We start from the raw sequence: 21,344 nt of genomic DNA, 5'->3' as shown, positions 1-21,344 counted from the left end.
ACTGTAAGTCTCCAGCCATTAAAGCTCTGAATTGAATTTATGAGCCTGTGCAGTGAATACGGCCATCTCCGTCATTAGCAATACGTCTTCTTCCTCTTCCTCCTCTACTGTCTGTCTCTACTACTGTATCTTTAGTTGGATCAGCTAACTCCCTGGGTCGCAGCAATCAGCACTAATTCGACATAAACAGTCTGCTGGCAGAGGCAGACAGATCCTCTGGAACGTCAAAGTAATTAAAATGGGATTATCTTAATTATGTTATGGCATCCTAAACATCTCTGTTCACATTTAGCATCCATCCTTTTTTTTTTTTTTTACTTGAGTCAGGACTTATTGTCTCAAGTTAAGCCATTCCATCATCAATCAAAATGTTGAATGTTTGAAAGGAAATCAAGTGTATTGTCTTGACTTCTGTTGAATGAAACCTGTCCGTAACCATGACAGCTCTAGTAAACGGACGCTCAGCTATCACATTCATTTCGACGGAAATATCTCAACTCTCAAGTGGTTTGCCGTTAAATGTTCTGCAGAGGTTCACAGTTCACAGAGGATAGGTCATGCCAACAATTATAGTGAACCTAATTTTCCTCAAGCGCCACCATCAAGTTAACATTTTAGGCCTGTTCCCATTGGCTTTGTTTTTTTTTATATATTTTTTTTTATCAAAGAACCAATAACATCTATTAATAATTGAACCTAGAGGGTGTCTAGCTTAAAAAATTGTCTATGCACAAAACAAATGGGCCCTTTATTTTTCACATGAACCCATATGCGATTATATCATTCTGCAAGTGAGGAAGCAAGAATAGAGTGAATCTTGACTTCCTGGAGATGTAGACATTCAACAGAGCAATTATATAGTATTTTTTTTTCGGACAACGACCACAATCATGTTTTCAATCAGAGATACATCATGTGCTCTGTTTCATGACAGCCGCAACACTTTTGGAACTGAAAAGACAAAAAAAAAACAAGTCTTTCAAGTGGACATTGAAAACTCCTCAAAGCTCCATCTTTGCTGAGATTAGACCATGTGTGTCACATGTTCCGGCACGTATTTCTCATAAATCTTTAGCCCGGCAGTTTATGGTTAGTGCTATATCTGAGGTGGTGGGGGTGAAGTATTTTTTTTTCACACTTCCTACCAATAATCATGTCTGCATACACACTGACACCTACGTCATGGTTTACATTTCCAGTCTGATTGTGTGACAATCTGTGACTGTGATAAACGGACTTTGGTTAAGAATGTTCTCTGAGCACGTTGACTCTATCTTCAGTTTAGATCATACATCATATGATGTTTATTTTACATCTGTTAGACCAGTCTCCATATTCACAAAACATCTTTAGGCCAAAAGTTGCTCCCTAAGTAGTCGGGTTAGGAGAAAACTCCTCAAATAAGGTGTAGCAGTCAAGACTAGCTTTTTGTCTATCTATCTATCTATCTATCTATCTATCTATCTATCTATCTATCTATCTATCTATCTATCTATCTATCTATCTATCTATCTATCTATCTATCTATCTATCTATCTATCTATCTATCTATCTATCTATCTATCTATCTATCTATCTATCTATCTATCTATCTATCTATCTATCTATCTATCTATCTATCTATCTATCTATCTATCTATCTATCTATCTATCTATCTATCTATCTATCTATCTATCTATCTATCTATCTATCTATCTATCTATCTATCTATCTATCTATCTATCTATCTATCTATCTATCTATCTATCTATCTATCTATCTATCTATCTATCTATCTATCTATCTATCTATCTATCTATCTATCTATCTATCTATCTATCTATCCATCCATCTATCTATCTATCTATCTATCTATCTATCTATCTATCTATCTATCTATCTATCTATCTATCTATCTATCTATCTATCTATCTATCTATCTATCTATCTATCTATCTATCTATCTATCTGCTGTTTTAACAGCAACTCACTGATGTCGTCATTCTCATGCATGCAACACCTAAGGATGGCATGACCAGTGGTCTTGTGGTTAAAGTGCATAATTGCAATGTCTACACCTATTTCCTGTTTGTACCAATGCATTATGCATGGTGCACAGCCATAGGGCCAGAGTGAAGGCCAGTGAACAGTGCACACGGGATCTGGCAGAGGCTGTGTTGTGTGATCGGCCATAGTGACATTCAAAAACAACAGATGACAGAGAATGTTAGAAGCAACCAACGTTGTTAATTTTCAAGTACAGTCAAAAAGCATTTGTTACATCAGAATGTGACATGCAAACACATATTTATGCTGTTGTACTGTGAATGGTTCTGCTGGAAGGTAGTCGGCATCCAAAGTGCAAGAGTAGGGTGTTATTGCTTAGCGCAGTTTGCAGCGGCCTATGTATTGCTTATGTTATCGGAGTCTGACACCTTGTTCTATACGGGTCTTGATGGTGAAGCACCAAAATGTGTGCTGGTTTTGAGGTAAATCGCATGCTTGCTGATTTTGACTCTCTAAACGCTGACACCACCACACAGCACCCATTGTGCAGGAAGTGAAAGCATGTGGTTCGCCAACTGCAAGTACGTGTGGTTGTGAGCTCGCACTTGCCTGAAGAAAACACACATGACAATGGTGCTTTGAGGGCATCAAGGCTACATGCTGTTTGGCCTGTGCACCACAATCTACCACCCTGAATTTAAAAAATAAATGGCCTCTGGTGGCCTTGTTCCAACTTTCCATTTATGTCAGACAAAACAAGTCATTTTAAAGTGTTTAGAACATTTGTAATGGACATTTTCTGACATTATACGGAACAAACAAAGCAATGAATCATTATTTGCAGCCTTTGATAAGTGCATCAGTATCACATGAAGCCCATTTAGATGAAGACAACCCCCGTGCATCTTCGGAGCATGGAGAGGTGACTGATGTCAAAATATAGCAAGCGATGCAGGAAGTTTCATTCTGCGGATAAACAGAAAACAGAAGAGCATATATTTCCTTGAAGCACAAGGAACGTTCAAAGATTTAGCCCCCAGAAGCCTTTGAAACCACAGAGGCCACCCACATGACTTGGTTTCATCCTTTGCTGCCTCAACCCACTACAGATGTGTAACTGATTCTTCTGTCTCTAGACTCTGCAACCATGTGGCAACCATGAACCCATCGTTTGCAATGTGAAAGATGTTTGAGGTCAGGTAAAGCCGTTCTAGTTTAAACATGAACCACCTTGGCACTAGCAGCATTAATCCAAGCAGGTGACGATTGTTGCCTCGAGTCTTGCCATTTAGCTTGCCTATAGACCTGTAATCTCTACAGGGATTGTAGTATGGTGAAGAGATAATAACAGGAAATGGGCTGGGGTGGGGGGGTGGGACAGTGGTTTGACAAGTAACACAGGGTTGGGGTTTTATTGTTTGCATCTTAACCCCATTGTTACAGACATCTATATGAGTTGTGCCTCATTTTAAATGTTGACTTAGAAAAAGATGCTGACTGACAGATAAACCAAGGTGAGGATGGTTTAGGTTTAATGTTACTCCTATTAAAAGCTCTGCAGGTTTACACAAGTCCGGGTTGGGTTCTGCCACAGAACCAAGTCATCATTGACTCATTATGTTCCGTCTTTGCCATAGCTGCGGACGGGGAAGTCAGAGAGAGAGAGAGAAATAAAGGGAAAATCTGGGTTACCAAGGTGATGCCTGTGCCAAACATTTTCTGCTCTATGCCTGCGAAAGTGAAGTCATCTCCAGAAGTCGTATGGTTTTAGCAGTAACGTGCAGGACTAACTTAGATTTCCCTCTCTTAGAATACAGCCAACGTATTGAATTTTGTTTTCTTTTAGTTGTGAATGAAAATAATGAACTACAGTATTTCCGTCAGATGTGAACTGACTGAATGACTGTTAGGCTGTATCCCCACCAAGTCTTTGAAAACATAATCTTTCTATAAGTGGCCTCTAAGCTACAACATAAACACAGAGGCTCACAGGGCGGCGAGATATCTTCCAAATAATCCACAAACTTCATCTAACAACTAACACACACTTTGTAAAGAAACCGATATGTGTTGCAAAAGAGCCTACAATAAACAGGAGAGCCGTTAAGGTGCGACATCACATGTTGTGTCAGCTTACCTACGTCTTAACCTCCAGGCAAGGTCAAACCCCACACAGACACACACACACATCTGTAAACACATAGGGACACACATTGAACACATAAAAGCATATTGCGTGTGTTTCACACTTGTCACTGGTCACCACTTTTGTTAAGACTGTTACAGGTTTAACATGTTCAGGAGCATCCCTTTGACCCCATTAAGCCTCGGTCTAATTGTTTCCATATTGAAGATTTGTCTGAAATATTTTAAGGAGGGTTAGATAGATAAGAGAGGCACAGATAGACCCACTAACAATAATATTACATAAACAGCCACCGTCTGCCTTTCCTTCATAGAAAAATACACATTATCAGTAATTGATAGGAATTCATCTCTTCTTCCCGTCAGCCACACTCCATGTGCACAGATATGTTTGGGTTTGTGAGCTGAGGTATTTTTCGGTCATGTGACCTCACGGCATTGCACACAGTTGTTGTGAGGCATCAGGGGCAAAGAGGAGGGAGGAGCCGGGGAGCAGCGGAGGACAGGAAAGTGTTAAAGGAGGTCTAAGGGAGAAGGGAAACTGCTGGCAGGGTCGACGAGGGAGTCAGACATGGAGGTCCACTTCGTAGAATCTGTGGCGGGAGGAGATTGCATTATCTCCAGTCTGAGCAAAAACAAGGAGAAGAGTGAACAGTGCAGAGGTCAGAGAGAGAGAGAGAGAGAGAGAGAGAGAGAGAGAGAGAGAGAGAGAGAGAGAGAGAGAGAGAGAGAGAGAGCAGATGGCTACTGCTTCTGTTTTCCACACAGAGGAGACAGTTAGTCATCTCTTCATGTGATATTACAGTGGTCAGCAAGTTCTTATGCCCTAATAGGTTGTTTGTAAGAGACTGTTCCGACTCAGAAAACTCTGATCCCCTTGCCCCTCTCATTTAGTTCATCCATATGACATCATATCAGAAGTGTGTTAATACAATATTTCTTCATCAAAAACACAGAGCAGAGTCTTGTTTGGTTGGTTACTCCATCACACAGAGTCAGGGTTTCCAAACAATTGACTAAATTATTTTGTGACAAGATTATTATTCCAAATTATTTATATTTCAAAATATTTTTATGCAGTATCCAATATAAGTGAAAGGAAACATTGCAATCATGCCTCGAGTCCACCATCCTCCTTCAAGCCTTTTTGTGCAACAGTACAGCAGTGTCATGCTACTTCCTCCTTTGATACTTAGAGAGAGGGGCAAGTCATTATTATTGACTGCTGGATTGTGTCTGGAGAATATCACTGTGGTTATACCACAGCTAGTTTAAAATGTTTCTCCCTTCCGAGTATTGGCGTTATTGTGAAAAACAGACTTTTGTTTTGGGTGTAGTTTGTGGTACATGGTTGTTGCTTTTAAAAAAGAAAACAGGATTAATGTCAGGGGTAATGTCCTTGTTTTTGCGAGTATGTGCCAACCACGTCCCCAGAAGAAACACATAAGGAATACTTACATGCACTCACTCCTCTGGGGCTCTAACTACCTGCTAAGTGCTGATAGCTTTGGATCTTGGTTGTATGTCTTTCTACAGCCAGAGCAATGTTGCATCTGTGCACCAGGCCTGTCCAGCCCCCCACACCCCCCATCTCTCTCCCAGGCCAGCAGCGGGCCAGAGCCATCCATCAAACTGGCATCATCCAGGGAGCACTGGAGCTGTGGCGTCTGCCCGGGGCAACGTGTTCGCATTAACCTCTCCCAACGAGAGGCTGACACGAACAGCCACGCTACTCAGGATGCTCGTACAAAAGATTTCATGGGAAAAACAGTCACTGTTTGTAACGTCGCACTGTTACAGTCTGACGTAGTTTGGAACGAGCCAAAAGAGTTGGATGGACGAAAAGCATACAGCGATATAATGGGACCAATTATTCTTCATCATACGGTAAAATCTGAGATCAGCTCTGGCCCTCAGTGCAATAACAAGCTCACAGGCAGAAACAGAACAACGCAAAGTAGATTATTACATAGTGGGAAGATATTGATTGGGAGTCAGACAGTACCAGATGACTCAGTCAATTTTGCTGCAGTTTTCACAATATGAGCCAATACTAGATGACTCATATTGGAAGCAGCAACCATTTAATAACCTTTTGACATGAAATTACAAGTACAACAGAAAATGTCACCCTGTAAAGGTAAATACACAGCGTACATTCACTTTCACTATCTCCGGCGGAAAATAGGGAATCTAAAAATACTAAAAGTTCAAGAATGCAGGTTGTAGTCCATATTCCAGAGACCTCGGCTGGAGTTGATTTGCAGACAGCATCGCAGAATCAAAGAGTCAGACACCAAACCTGACGTTTGGCTGTTGACGTCTAAGACCTGCGATTTCTTTTATCCTTTCAAGCTGTAGTTTTTGGCTTGAAAGCCTTATCGCTCTAAATCTATTTTTTTTGTCTCCTTACCTGCAAGAAAAAGAGAGAAATATACTATAACTGAAGTTTGTAAAACCATAAAAATGGACTGTGGCTCAGGCCTAAATCTGCTCTAAATCTCCACGCCATAAATGTCATAACACAAACGTATACGCACACGTGAAGAGCCTGATCAGTTTCAACAGCCTATAGTGATCCGTTAATATGTTTTCTTACGCGGAGATGCCATTTGTCGTAGACTGTACTCCATATATGATGCTATGTCTAGACCACTTCTAGCTTCCTTGCACTTTGCCTGACCTTTGACTCTCAACCTGATAAAAATACATCTTATGCATCCAGCAGATTCCCTGCTCAGAACTTTTTCTCTTTTGTTGTAACTTCCTAGTGGTACTTTCTGCTGCATGTCTGCTAAAGTCACTACAAAAACAGATTTTATCATCCCTTTACACAAAACTTGACTTTACTGTGGATGTTAGAGAAATATGACATTGACGGTTGGGGCGAAGGGAGTGATCTGAAACTCTGCACAGTCTCTCATTATAACAGTGTCCTTATTTGTGTTGCATCAAATGTTGTTGTGTCTTGACACTAAGGGCCACCGTACTTGTGTGCTTTTTTTTTCTTACCTTTTTTTTAGTAGCCATGGAATAACAGTGTCAAAACTAAACATCAATGGGAGTCGTGACCTCCTTTGAACACGTCTGTGTGTTTGACATAGAGCGGGGGAGGTGAGGCTCAATAATGGGTAGTAGGATTCACCCCCACTAAGGCCATGTCCACACTTACAGTATATGTGCACACATTGTCACATATACAATTGAACAAGAGCACCTCTCTTGTTCAAAGTGACCTACCACCTCTAACACTGCATTTTTCAGTTTTAAATGTGTAGATAAATCTTGATCAAAAGTCCCATTCAGTCACACACTAATAACATAAAATATGTAAATTGTAACATGTTACAGTACAGCATGAACGCTTTTAAGACAGTACAATAACAGTCTGTATTCCTGGCATGTATTTGCTTCTGCTGATCTTTTGCTTTTCAATCTTTGTTTAGCAAGTGACGAGTTTCCAAAACATCCCACAACTGACAATTAGATTAATCTGCTGTTAGGATCCACACTAAACAATCATTTCAGCTTAAGAAATATGGGCGTGTTTGTGTTCTCATTGCAGCTTTGAGAAACACACACACACAGTAAAGTTCATACTGAAAAAACAACCCATTGAATCCCACTTAAAATATCTCTAAGAATAGTTCAACATTCAGGGAAAATCTGCCTACTTTGAAGAACTAAATTAGAAGGCCAAAACCGTTCTACCAAGATGAGAGCGATCCTAGTGAACTTGAATCTTCCATTAAGCTTTTCCTCACTAGTTTTTCCTATATATGAATTGCATCTGTCCCCTTAAACAGCAGCCAGTGAGCTATGGGCACTCTACCGTTACCTTTATCGCTAATTAAAATTTGAGCAATCCAAGTTGATGGTGCGGATCAAAGTGTTTTGGTCTCTTAAGTGGCTGTCTGGCTAAGAGCCTCGAGTATCACTTGATTGTTAAAACGCACTAAACATAGCACAAATAAATTGCACTTTGACTTTGTAAAACTATATTTAGAGTTGTATATGTTAATCATACAAAGCAATTTGTTTGAATAAGACATATGGTTATTGTTATGTCAGAATTAGTTCGAGAGCTTTACAGGAAATTGTTCGACTCCATTTGATTCTCCATTGTGTCTCTGTTTTCTTTCAAACTTTCTGTTTGCTTTCACTGCCTTGGCCAAATAAACCTGCAGGGATGGTTTTAAGAGTTTGTGATGAGTAGGAATATGGAGTTTACCCACAAGCTCCTAGTTACAGCACTTTCTCTTACTGTTTGCCTCACATCCTGTACATACATAGTATGATTATTTTTGCACGTTGCTTATTGAATCTGGTGTAGGGTCGTTGTTTGACCCTTGGGTGTGTTTGAGTGTGTATTTTTAGTTCCTCCAGAGGTGTTTGATCTATCCCACAATCCCCCTCACTCCAGCTGCACTATGTATGTTAAAACGGTTGTGATCAGCAGGTTTTAACAGACCCCGCATGTGAACGTGTCTGCTGCGTGGATATGGTTTAGCAGAGTGTCAATCACCCCTGCTGTATATAGAGAGATTTTTTGGCCTGGATGAAAGCCTTGACAATGGTCCTGGGGGGGGGGGGTGATGTCATGCGTGGGTCGGTCTCTGCTTGTAAACCTGCATGTCCTCTGCTCCAGTGAAATGACTGAGCTCCAGAGAATACATCTGGAGGTTTTCAGCGATAGCGGAACATGACACCGTCGGGCCGGTCGTGTTCAGTCAATGAATGAAAGGATGCGTGAGGAAAGGAGGAAAGAGAGATGCCGGAATGGGTGGAGGAGGAGGAGAGGAAGGGAGGGACGGAGATGAACGTATAAGGAAGGAATAGTGGAGGGATGGATGATGTGCCTGAGGGAGAGAGAGAGGGGATGGGAGAATGAATGAATGGGTGTTGGAGAGGAAGCAGGTTATATAGCGAGTGGGTTGGACGGAGATGATTTTTTAGAGTCATGCTAATGGTGCAGCTATAGGGATTTTAATGTCAGTCCGTTGGTCCCGATAGCAGTTCTGGAGAAAGCAATCACTTTTTGTCAAAATCAGTGAATATCTCCTGCCCGTTAGCGGGGCCTAGGCTGTGTATACTCACTGTTTTTTTTTCAGTCCAGACACAGTATTGACAGGTATCGGATTGTAATAATTTGTGCTTGACAATTATTTGTGAACAAGGATGCTGGCATTATTTGCATTTTAGTACAGTCTTACAGAGCTGCTAGCATCGCTGTACATTCAAAGTCTCAATGTCCTCCTTTGCTCACAGACATTATCACTGAAACTCAGTGGAATTTGGCCTCTTGTTTTCCCCGTATGCACATGAAGACACAAACACACCCACATTCATGACCTCTTGAGTCCACCGCACACCCACGTACTGCAAGAAGTAAGCCCATCAGACAGCTAAATGAGAAAATTAAGTCAAGAGCTAAAACAGTTAGGCTCGTGACTAACCATTCCTAGAGTTATTAGAAAAGAGAGAAGTTTGGCTACTTGTTTTGAGCACAAAACTAGAAAAAAAAATCAAAGTAAAGAGTCTGAAGTGGATCATAGGAAAGTATGATGGGAAAGTTTTGAAGGTGAGGCTTTGGAGAAGAAAAAACAGATAATGATAAAAGAACAAAAGGAGGGGATCTGGAAATATTTCAGTTTCATAACTCTTTCATGGCTCCAGGCTGCCCGCGGCCATGCCAGAGAATGAGGCTTCTCCTTGTGCCAGTTGTGTCTATAGTTAAACATCAGCACATGGATCATAAAGGTCCAGGTCCCACCCAAAGCCCTTGTTCTTCTGGAGGGTAAGACCCCAAGTCCATCATAAAAACATTTCTTTCATTCTTTCATTCTGATGTATCTTTAACGTGTGATCCAGTGTCTGGGCCCCTACAGAAGTTTGCTCACTTTAATTTGAGAGGATTTGTTTCACCTGTCTTGTCTTGGATCAGCTTTACGTGTTGCTGACACGTGTTTCTTACTACACCTGATGAAGGTTGAGCCTCACAGTCACTTTATAACTTTGTTACCCCACAGGTGCTGATTTGCGTTAAGCTTTAAAGCTGGTCATAGTTGGTTAGATATGTTACAGATGAGCAGGTGCCAGTCGGGCGTTTGTTTTTACTGTGGCTGAATGGGGCTTTGAAGCCCACAGGTGCTGACCTGAGGTCATTTTCATAGCTGGTTAGGTGCTGATCTGTGCTGCTTTTCTGCCCAGGCTGTATCAGACAGATCTGACATTTGGCACTTGGTTTGACGTCTTGCAGAATTGTCATGGAGTCGTTTAGGTAGAGGAGAGAGGGCAGCAGGGTTTTATTGTGGTTAAGTGTGGCTGACAGGCTGCCAAGATCAATCAGGACCACGTGGAGATTGAGCCAAAACAGACTCATTGGTTGATCATTTGAGTTTCAAGTTTCTGGTGAGCAGAAACAAGATTCTTCTTACGATAAACAAAGACATACATAAACTGTATTTTATCTGTCAGTGTCCCATTTCTATTGATACAAGAGTCTACTATGCTAGCAACTCCAAGCTGTATCCTTTTAAATACAAATGTCAGCAGGCTTACATGTTCACAAAAAAATGCTAACATGCTTATGTTTAGCAGGTGTGTGATCTCCATCTAGCATGTTAGCAAAAAGTACAACTGTTGAGAATATCATTAAAATGTAATACTTAATTACACCAAAGTATTTGGACAAACCTAGGGAATCGCTTAAGTTCTCACTATTGATCCTGAGCGAAACATAAATGTGTCACTGCAATAAATCCAATAGTTGTGGAGATATTTCAGTTTGGACCGGGCATGGCTGAAACCACTTCTGCTGTGCCCACCACGTGTAACAGAGAGAACAATAGACAGCTTGATGGACAGCTTTATATGCTAATACCTCAGAGGCTCATAAGGCCATTTCCATCCACAAAAAAAGGGAGAAGTCCACTTATTGGTTTTCCAGGGCAGATGTTAGCCCAGCTCACTAAAATAGCCTGTTACATAACTCGCTGGGTTTCAGCTAAGCGGACCAGAGCCAGGGAGGATTCACCAAACTCTGCCTAATGAGATTGGCATAAACAGAAGACGTGTCTGCCAAAGCACAGAGGACGTTCCTGTGTAATTTAGAGCTCAGGCCAGCGTGACTCTGAAGTGTACTTGAGCTCAGTCGGCGATAAATGAAAAAGGCCGAGTTGGCCCTCAGCCATCTTGAATCAGCTAAATTAGCTGTGTGGGTGTGTGTGTGTGTGCGCGTGCGTGTGTTTGTGCGTGTACCTGTGGATTTGAGGGGATGTCTATAATCAGGTTAATAGGAACAGGAAATGGAGCTTCTCAGAGAGATGGAGAGGGGGTAACAGAGGAAGTACAGAAATGAGCCAGGGAGAAACAGGGGGGATAATATTTCTTGGCTGGGATTCCAGTATATGACTCTGCAGGTCTGGTTCTCTCTCTCTCTCTCTGTCTCTCTTTCTCTCTCTCTGTCTCTCTCTCTCTCTCTCAGCAGGGAGTGTAAAGAGTGTAATCTTATATGTGATCAACATCTAAACATGACTGGATGATGACTGGCAGCAGTGTGTTTTCACAAGTCCTCTGTTTATAAGAAAGCAGTGAGAGGGGCTGGTAACAGACCTAATTGCAAGTAATTCATGAACCTATAAGCCCACTTGAGTTACAGCCTAGATACATGCACTGATTCCAGTTATTATTGCCCTAGATGTCATCTTCTACAGACATGTACTGTGAACATGCACAACCAAACTAAACATAATCAACCGCTCATGATTGTGCCTGTAGAAAGGGAGGATAATTCTCTATTGGTTAGTTCCTAAGAGCGACCCCTTTACAATGCTTAGCAGTTAGTGTTGTACATAGTTGTATATGTTGAAATAACATTTTCAAATGAGCACTTAGCAAAAAGTACAGCTGAGGCTGATGGGAATGTCATTAGTTCGCTAGGTATTTGTTCATGAATCAAATCAAATCAGTGTTGTGTTTATAGTGGACTAAACAGTTATTACAAAATATGACACCCAGTTTTTAAAATATTTCATTCTGGACCATCCAATAATTGTGGCACTAGAGGACAAGTCAGGAAGTTAAATTTAGTATTGATTCTCTACGGACAACATGTCATAGCAGTCCATCTCTTATTTGTTGACACATTTCAGACTTGACCAAAGTGGGTGGAATGACTGACCGAACTGTCATCCCTTCAGCTGCACCGGCTAGCGTGGCTAAACACATCTATAATTACTTTGACAGCACAATCCAGACTTCATGTGGAATCTCTCTATTGGGTTGTTTGGGTCAGACACATTAGCTACAAAGAATCGCCATGAAAGAAGTAATTGCTGCTTTTTATTTGCGTCTCCATGTATGTGGTTTCTGTCTAGTCGTTCTTTTTTTCTTAAATCCCTCTGTTTCCTCCACTCCTCTGCACTCCCTCACAAGTCCGGGAATTGAATAAATTAGACTGGAGGAATTCCCTTGGCACAGTCGATATAAAGAGTGTCATTGTAGCGCGGGCACAATGAGACATGGATGGATTCATATACTGTAGAGCCTCTGTGATATATGCTCAGCTCGGTGACAGACGGACGCAGACTGTGCACAGTGCAGAGAAGAAGTCATTGTCCTTGACTCTGACCAAAGTGCTTCACATTGATGTTTGAAATTCCTGCAGTGTTCTCCAAAATGACGTGTGTGTGTGTGTGTGTGTGTGTGTGTGTGTGTGTGCGTGTGCGTGCGTGCGTATCTGTGTATGTGTGATATGGTTCACACAGTTCATCCCTCATCTCAGTATACGATCTCTATCACTCCATATAAGTAAATACTGTAGCTTCATTATCAAAATGCCTATTATTTATTAATTTATTCTATTGCTAGATGTGTTTATTTTTCATTTCCGGGTTGCATCTTCTATTGCAATATCTTATAAATATTTACTAGGAATGTTTATGAATGCTGACCTTCTACTTATTGACGTACGGTATAATGGAAAATGAATACACAAGTCTTCTATTTCAGGATTTGATTATTTATTATTCAGATAGATCATTTAATCTGAATTCACAGTGGAGCGCAGCACAGTAGTAAACAGCAGTCTCTATGGCATCCTGTCTGACCTTTTCCTCTTTCCCTCTCTCTGTCTCTGCAGTGCTGCTGGCCTGCGTGCTGTCCTTCAACGTGGACCAGAAGAATGGTTTGTCGTTCGACGGTCCATTGGAGGACATGTTTGGCTACACCGTCCAGCAGTTTGAGAACAGCGAGGGGAAATGGTGAGTGTCGTCGGCTGTTCATTTGGAAGTCCTGCAGGTTGTAGTTTGTCATCCTCTTTTTCCAAAACACCATTTCCAGGAAACACAAGCCCCAATATCAGACATGCACCATGTGATGGCAATTTAACATGATGTTTGGTCAGAGCCTGTAACATTTTCATTACCCTCCCAACAAGGCGCCTGTCTGATTTAAAAGTGGTCATATTACCATAAAGGCAGCAGCTGCACAAGTTAAAATATGCAGAAAAGGGGAGTGACAGTACATTTTCATCTTATTGCACTTATTACGAGCACAATAATACTTTGAGTTATCATCGCTCATGCTTATACGCTTTAAATTGTTCTTCTCATGTTGAGTCAGTCTAAAAGAAAATTCATTTACACTCACAGTGCAGTACAATAGAGGTAAAAAAAACTCTTTCATTTTCATTTCTCGTTTATGCCAACTGCAAGGAAGCAAGGGCGATCTAACCATGGGCAATAACTAAAGTGTCTTTTGGGGGAAATAAAATCTACCACTGTGACAGAACAGAAAATGATTGAGCTCAGGGGGTTGAGTGCTTTGTGCTCTCTAAAAACCTAATGACTTCATTGTGTGGATGGATGACATATTCAGTCTGCTATCCTGTAAAAACATGTTGAAGGATCACAACGATAACATAAAGTTGTGTTTTACTATGGAAGCTGACAGCAGCCATGCGTGAAATGAGTATTTAATGCGGTTTTCTCATGAGCATGTGAATTCAAAAGGTTGTTTCCTCTCATTACTTCTAATACTAATTGCTGTTATTACAAGATCAGTAAGTTAAACAGGTTGACATCTCGAGAAAATTAAATGATCAAGATGTTATAACAAAACACATTTTCCTGTCATGTCCATTATTTTATAAACTTAAGAAAATAAAAGCCCATTTCCTCTACTTATACATAATATTCTTGTTATCTGAAGAGAATTGCTTTTTTTTTTTTTTTTTTTTTTTTACAGCAAAAATAATTGCAAGAACGATCGTTTTTTTGGTTTTGGTCTTTAGCTGCCAAAACCCGAAGTAAACCTATTCTACATATACAGTATTTGTCCAAAAAAAATAATTCAACTGTGAAACTGTGCATTGTACATTATATTCACACCCATGCACAACTCCTCACATGCCCGACACCACATCTACTCACAATGCCCTCCGTGTTTGTAAGAAATGTTTCATAATCAGCTTCTAGACTGTGGGTTTTATGGGTGTTCAAGACATGAAAGACCTAAGGCAGAATTCTGGCGTCACAAAGTGCATTTCCGCCCACCGCTTTTTATGCACATTGTCCATTTGTGGATAAAAGAAAAAAAACTGGAAGTTCAAAACAAAATTCTAAATATAAAAAAAAAAATAAGTTTGCTAAGGTGTTAGAATATCAAAGGAGGAAAACTGTGAATAAGTGCATGAATCATGAGTTACATGAAAGTATTTGACCATGATGTTTTCCACATTGGTTTTAATGATTTGAGGTTTGACTCAACTCATCTTTTAGTCATCTCGTTGCGCCCTCTTCCTCTGCAATGATTTAATGGCATCCGGCTGGAGAATTACACACTCCAACTGTTTCTCGATGAAACCAAACACAACAACTAATAATTGAATTAGACGGAAACAACTTTTTTAATGATTTTTATGGAAATTCTGTTCAAATGTGTTATGTTTGCATGGAAACTAGCAGCGTGAACTGTTGTGTTCATCTGCATTTCTGCTCTGGTGGTCCTCATTCAATTTTCCCTATCAGAACAACTCTATTGGTTCAGAGAAGCCATGGCCAAAAAAGGGTTCCTGCTTAAGAACATTTTGTTTTGCCAAGGCAAGTAATCTGTTCGGTTGAATTCAAATCCACAACAAAAACAAAAGCCAAAACCCTCTAATTCACCTGTAAAACTAAAAGATCTCGCCTTTATTACTCTAGCTGTTAACCGTAAACTGCCCACCAGAGTATCCACATATACCCAGCCTGTAAATACAATGAAACTGAGCATCTGTGGCTCCTTTCTTTAAACTGTCTGGGAACACAGCTTTAAAACCTTGTTAAAAGCTATTAGAGTGTGGTTAACGGGCCTGTGCGTCTCTGTCTTCTCTCTCTACATTTCTCCTTTATTTACTTCACCAGTGTTGTTTTCCTCCAACCTGTTGCAACACCAAAGCTGACAGCAACCGTACCTACAGTATATGTGCTGTTCTGTGTGGCAATGATCTTATCAAGCTCATATGACATCAGTTACAGTAATTCACTCAAGGGGTAATCATTGGAGCCAATCAAGTGTTCCCTGAACACAAAAACAATTTGCTCTGTTGCATCTACAAATAGCACTATTTTGTTCCAGTTGAGAGAAAAAAAACCTTAAGAGGTACAAGTGATAAAGGCCGTACAGAAGGAGTTTTAACGAGAACAGATGAAAGACAGAAAACATGAGAGAAATAGAAGATGAAACAGAATGAAAATAGGAAAATTTGGAGTTTGGTCAGTTGCCCTGGGTGCGTCCATGTGGGAGTATATTCCTGAGAAAATAGATGGCGATCAAGAGGTGGTGTAACATGCAGGGCCGGTGACTGACTGATTGGTCGCAGATGTCTCCCATTGACCCCCCCAACCCTTTAGCTCTTCAGTGCACTTCAGCATGTGTTGAAAGGTGGATCCACTACACTGAGGAAAAACGTGTTACATGTGGCAGAGACAGTTCAGAGAGAGTCAACCTTTGGCTCACCTTTAGGTTTTTGTCTTCTTGACTGCTGCTGGCATATTTATCAGAAACCTGCCATGCTGCAGTTGAGCCGAGCTATTAACGCTCCCTCTACAAACAAACAAATTATCGCTTGTGAAAAAATCTGCCAATGGAGCAAGCAAATTGGACTCGATTAGATTTCTTAAACTAGCATAATCATTTTCTATAAACCCTTCTGACCTCAGGTCTTGGGAAATACGATTATTTGCTTTCTTTCCGTGAGATAGATGAGAAGATACCACTAAATGGTACCATTAATACCATAAAAAATTAGGTTACAGTCAAGTGACGGTTAGCTTAGTGCAACATGAGCCCTGGAAGCAGGAGGTTACATCCTTCATATTAAATATATTGAATATGTTGTTAATATTTGTGGTTTTCCTCGGTACTTATGTTTTTACAAAGACATTTAACAAGTAATAAATTGGATTTTTAGCTAGTCGGGGCGTTAGATCAAAAACCAAGGTCAATAGGATTGACCCTTTGAGCACCACCACATATGCACAACATGTCATGCCAATCCATCAAATATCTCTTGAGATTTTTTAGTCTGGATCAAAGTGATGGACCTACAAACCAAAACTGTCAACATAACTTAAAAGCAAGACGATTCCATCTCATACTTTTATTTACCTTGAAACAAGTTTAATATTCTGATCAAAATATTTATTTTGCTTAGATAAGGAAACTATCCATAACTATATTTAGATAAGATGGCTTTTCTAGAGCGACCTTTTCTGCTGTGGTGCTAGCAGGAAAGAAAGAAAATAAGCTGAGAACTATAGGGCCTTGGTGAAATGTGTCCGTCTTTAACGATCTGTCAATTACCTCAACATCGTTTACATAATAGATTCGAATAACATGCGGCTATGGTTCACCCTGTTGAGTATTCATTCATCATAAATGAATCAATAACGTTGTGGTGTTTCTCACAGACGGCTGATAGTGGAGTGGGCACAGAGAGAGAGTGTGTTGTTGTTGGGCTCTGTGTCTCAGATGTTTCAGATGACCAGGGCCCATTAGAGGCCAGGAATGTTAATAAGCCTGTGTGTTTGGAGGAGGGCAGATGACCGGCTCTTTTTTAGCATCAGTTTACTGATTGGGCGACACGATGTTACGAGACTCACACAACGTGGATGTGTAACACTAGCGGGCATGCAGTTGTGCTTTACTGAACATGCCCTGTATTTTACCACTTTTACACACACACACACACACACACACACACACACACACACACACACACACACACACACACACACACACACACACACACACACACACACACACACACACACACACACACACACACACACTGTACCGTAATGAGGGAAAACCGAAAGGTTAATTAAGTGTTTCTTTGCGTGTATGTGAGCTGTTATTTGAGTTTCATGCTAGAGTTTCATGGTGATAGTATCATAATATGACACCCACAGATTCACGAGCCAATTATAATAAACCATAACAGCCTCATTAGGGAATCTGAACCTGGTGTTTAGGTTTAATTTAACTATGTCAGTATAATTAAGGGTAATCTAAATAGCCGCTCCAAGTCACAGCTACCCTCTTGCCAATGCTTAAACTCCTGCGATAATATTTGAGCCCATTGTCACAATTGTAAAGCTGTGATGCTGTTTGTGTGGTTTTTGGCAGGGTTTCTAACCAACCAATCCCAACTGTGGTTTATTGATTCAGGGTTCTGATTGGCTCCCCGCTGTCGGGCCAGCCAGCCAAACGGACTGGAGACGTCTACAAGTGTCCTGTGTGGACGAAGGACAAAAAGTGTATCAAACTGGACCTGCCTAGTAAGAATACTGTGTGTGTGTGTGTGTGTGTGTGTGTGTGTGTGTGTGTGTGTGTGTGTGTGTGTGTGTGTGTGTGTGTGTGTGTGTATATAATGTATCTGTCTGAATGCTCAATAATTACTTTTTGTGTGCGCGCCATTTTTCTAACCCAAACTGCCAAACGTTTTCTGGTTCCAGCTTCTCAGTTGCTTAGTTTTGTCTGTCTAATAATGTACATTTAATATAATTTGGTTTTGGACTCGTTGGTCAAGAAACAAAACAAGACCTTTGAAGATGACATCTTGAGGTCTAGGAAATTAAAACAGGGTTTTTATGTCTATCCTTAACATATTAAACAAATCTGTTTAATTGAGAAAAATAACCAGGACACGACAGGATAATGAAAATCAGTAGATGCAGTCCTGATATGAACTGTAAAATGGCAGATTTTTGTGTAATTGTAGTTGCTTTGTGTTTATATCTGACTGGGCCCTGGTGGGGAGGAAGCGAGGCCCATCAGAAACGGGAAGACAGTAAATAAACAAGGTTTTAATGTTTTTCGTCCTTCCAATTATATCTTAATTAAATAGATAAACACGACTTAGCTCCCCGTCATCAGAGCATTTGTGTTGACACAAGAGGATCGAGAGGAGAGCCAGCGTGTACAGTAGATATGCACTCCAACTCTCAGCTCGGGGATTCAAACTTTTCAACACAGCGTTTTTAACACCTCGAAGCGGCCAAGTATAGCAGGAATTTTAGTTTGGTAAATGATTTGGCAGTAATAAAGTGATAATAAAGTCAAGGCTGGAAATAATACTCCCCCTCACATGGGCTGTTTTCTTTTTTTTATCTCGGATGAGTAAGACGGGCAAAAAGACGGCCTAAAAATCTCACATACTAGTTTGATCTGGAAAATGTCCACCGGGAATCGATTGAGCCTGGCAGGCAGATCCAGACCGCTCAGCAAACAACTAAGGAGTGGTTCACATGGCGACTGCATCAATAGCGCTGTGTATTAATGTGAAGCGACAACTGCGTGACACACCTTGGATTTATTTAGAAAACCACAACAATTCTGCTGAATATTTAGTCATGTTCTTTGGAACTACAGGACGGACATGATCCCAGAAGAAGGAAGGGTTCAGGATGAGGTTTCTTTGAGGGAAAGGGTTTCATCTCTTCCTGTACATGGACTGATGGAGTGATTTCGATGTTCGATGAAACTCATAGTCTCACATTGCCAGACCTGTCTCCACACTAGATTTGCACTTCTCCAGAGGGAGAGAGGGAGAGAGAAAGAGAAAGAGAGAGAGAGAGAGAGAGAGAGAGAGAGAGAGAGAGAGAGAGAGATATGCCAAACCATAATGAGCAGAGTTACATTTGTGGTGTTGTGTTGTAATTTTTAATCAGACCAATAAAAACCAGAAAAGGCCAGGACTGTTGTACGTGATGACAAACTAACTGGCAAGAAAAGTCCCAACAGCTGTGATTCTGCCAAACAGCACTGCAACATGTTTGCACTTTGTTTGGAAAAACTGAATCCAAATGACAAACAATAAACATAATCTGTTGTCGGAACAATTGGAAATATTCAGGCTTGAGCCTTGCGAGCGGAAGAACAACGACATACTGCATATACTTTCAATTGTGAAATATCAAGTTAGGAATCTTAAGAAACACAAAACAACAAGTAGGTTCATGCATGCAGTGTGTCTGTAGCTGAAGTAACTGAAATGTTACACTTATAATTCAGTCGATTCAGAGATCCCCCCCGGTTATAGTGACATGATAACTAACCTGTATCAGAAAGACATTACCATTCATAGCCACTTCCTTGTAAAGCACTGGTTATAATGGTGATTTATTTAAATAGATGCCACTTTACAAGTGTTAGACCTGTTCTTTTGGATTGTTTCAAGAGGCTGCTCTAGACTAAGAGGGATTGTGTGATACTTCTTCATTGGTCTGATAGTTATCTGGAGTTCACAGTTCACTAAGGACAAAGAGTGCATTCTCCTCTGTCTGTCCTCAAAGCTGCCCTCAGTCCCACGTGGATGTGTCATGAGGTGCATGTCACTCAATGTATCATATATAGTTAATAAAATAAGGAAAAGGTTACCTTAGAAAACAGAGTTATAAAAAGATCTTTTAATCCAGGGATCTTCAAAACGTTCTAGTTAGCTTGAAGCCAGGAAATAGAGGAAAGATACAAGGAAGAGACAGGGATCTGTATTCAGACAGCGATGATGCATCGGGCAAAAGTTGTTACGCAACCACTACTAACCACTAACAGTTATTTTTCAAAGGAAAAGCACATTTGTCATTACTGGCTGCTAATGAGAATCAGAACTGGTCATACGTCAAAACGCCCCCATGGAGATCGGTCGGTCAAGAGCTGGATTTTTAAAATTGAAACGGCCTGTGGGAGAGTGTGTGAGAATGTGGATCCCCTTTTGGAAGAAAATTAAAGCATTCCTGGATGAAGCAACAGTTTTTTTTTCATAACATGCTAATTTTAGCCACATGTTGTGATTGCCCAATGATTTGAGTCCTCCGTTGCTCCTAATCACCAACTGATGATTAGGAGATCGGATGTTTATCAACAAAACATTTTGGTTCCGCGCTCTGTATCATTTATTAATTGCCATAAGCTACACCCTGAGAGACGTTACAGTTAACTAATGCAACAATCCTATATTTAACCACATCATGTCAGTGGTTATTGCATCTTCCGAGGGGAAAGGCGTAAGTGGGGAAGAAGGCCAAGCTGCTCCCTTCCTATGGGAAAATCCAAAAGAGGAATTTCTCCAGCTGTTCTTCCCCCTGTTGTTTGTCTCGCTGACTTTGTTTATTTCGTCCCTATTTCTCTCAGCAAACACAACAGTTCCCAACTTGAAAGAAGTCAAGGAGAACATGACCATGGGAAGCACACTGGTGACCAGTCCCAATGGAGGATTTCTGGTAAGGGGGGAATTCACTCTTTAATGTATAAAAAGAGAGGGTCTCTGCAGTAAATCTTCCATGCCAAACGACAAACGAAGGAGCGAAACATTGAGTATATGTTCACTAGACCTCTGCACTCTATGGAAACAGTGGGCTTGACCCTCCATGTTTCCCACTGGGGCTTCATGTCCTGGGAATGTAACAGGATACTGCGAACCAACCGTACAAATGCAGAAATGTATGAAATGAGTGCGTAGGATGTGGCGACGCCCATTAGGGTTTTATGGTTATGAACTCCAGTAAAATCTTATTTATGCATGATTATGAGATTAACAGGGTGTTAACAATTCCAGAAATAATGGACAAAAAATAATGTATTTGGTCCAATAACAGCATGTGACAGCTAACGTGGTTAACACAAGCGTTAAGGTCAATCCTCAACACTGCTCCTGTGTAACTATGCT

The 21,344-nt window shown here is 40.7% G+C and overlaps 1 protein-coding gene across 1 annotated transcript in view; it reads left to right on the top strand.

Moving 5' to 3' along the window:
- itga1 (integrin, alpha 1) overlaps positions 1-21,344 on the top strand; it is a 46,434-nt gene that overhangs the window by 3,126 nt on the left and 21,964 nt on the right. Inside the window, exons 2-4 of the mRNA XM_080046162.1 lie at positions 13,275-13,395; positions 17,846-17,955; positions 20,810-20,898. Of these exons, the coding sequence (XP_079902288.1) occupies positions 13,275-13,395; positions 17,846-17,955; positions 20,810-20,898 (320 nt within the window). The remainder of the gene's footprint in view (positions 1-13,274; positions 13,396-17,845; positions 17,956-20,809; positions 20,899-21,344) is intronic.

The sequence above is a fragment of the Ammodytes marinus genome (assembly GCF_949987685.1).
Source record: "Ammodytes marinus genome assembly, chromosome: 18".
NCBI lineage: Eukaryota > Metazoa > Chordata > Actinopteri > Uranoscopiformes > Ammodytidae > Ammodytes > Ammodytes marinus.
This window is presented reverse-complemented; position numbering and strand designations above follow the sequence as displayed.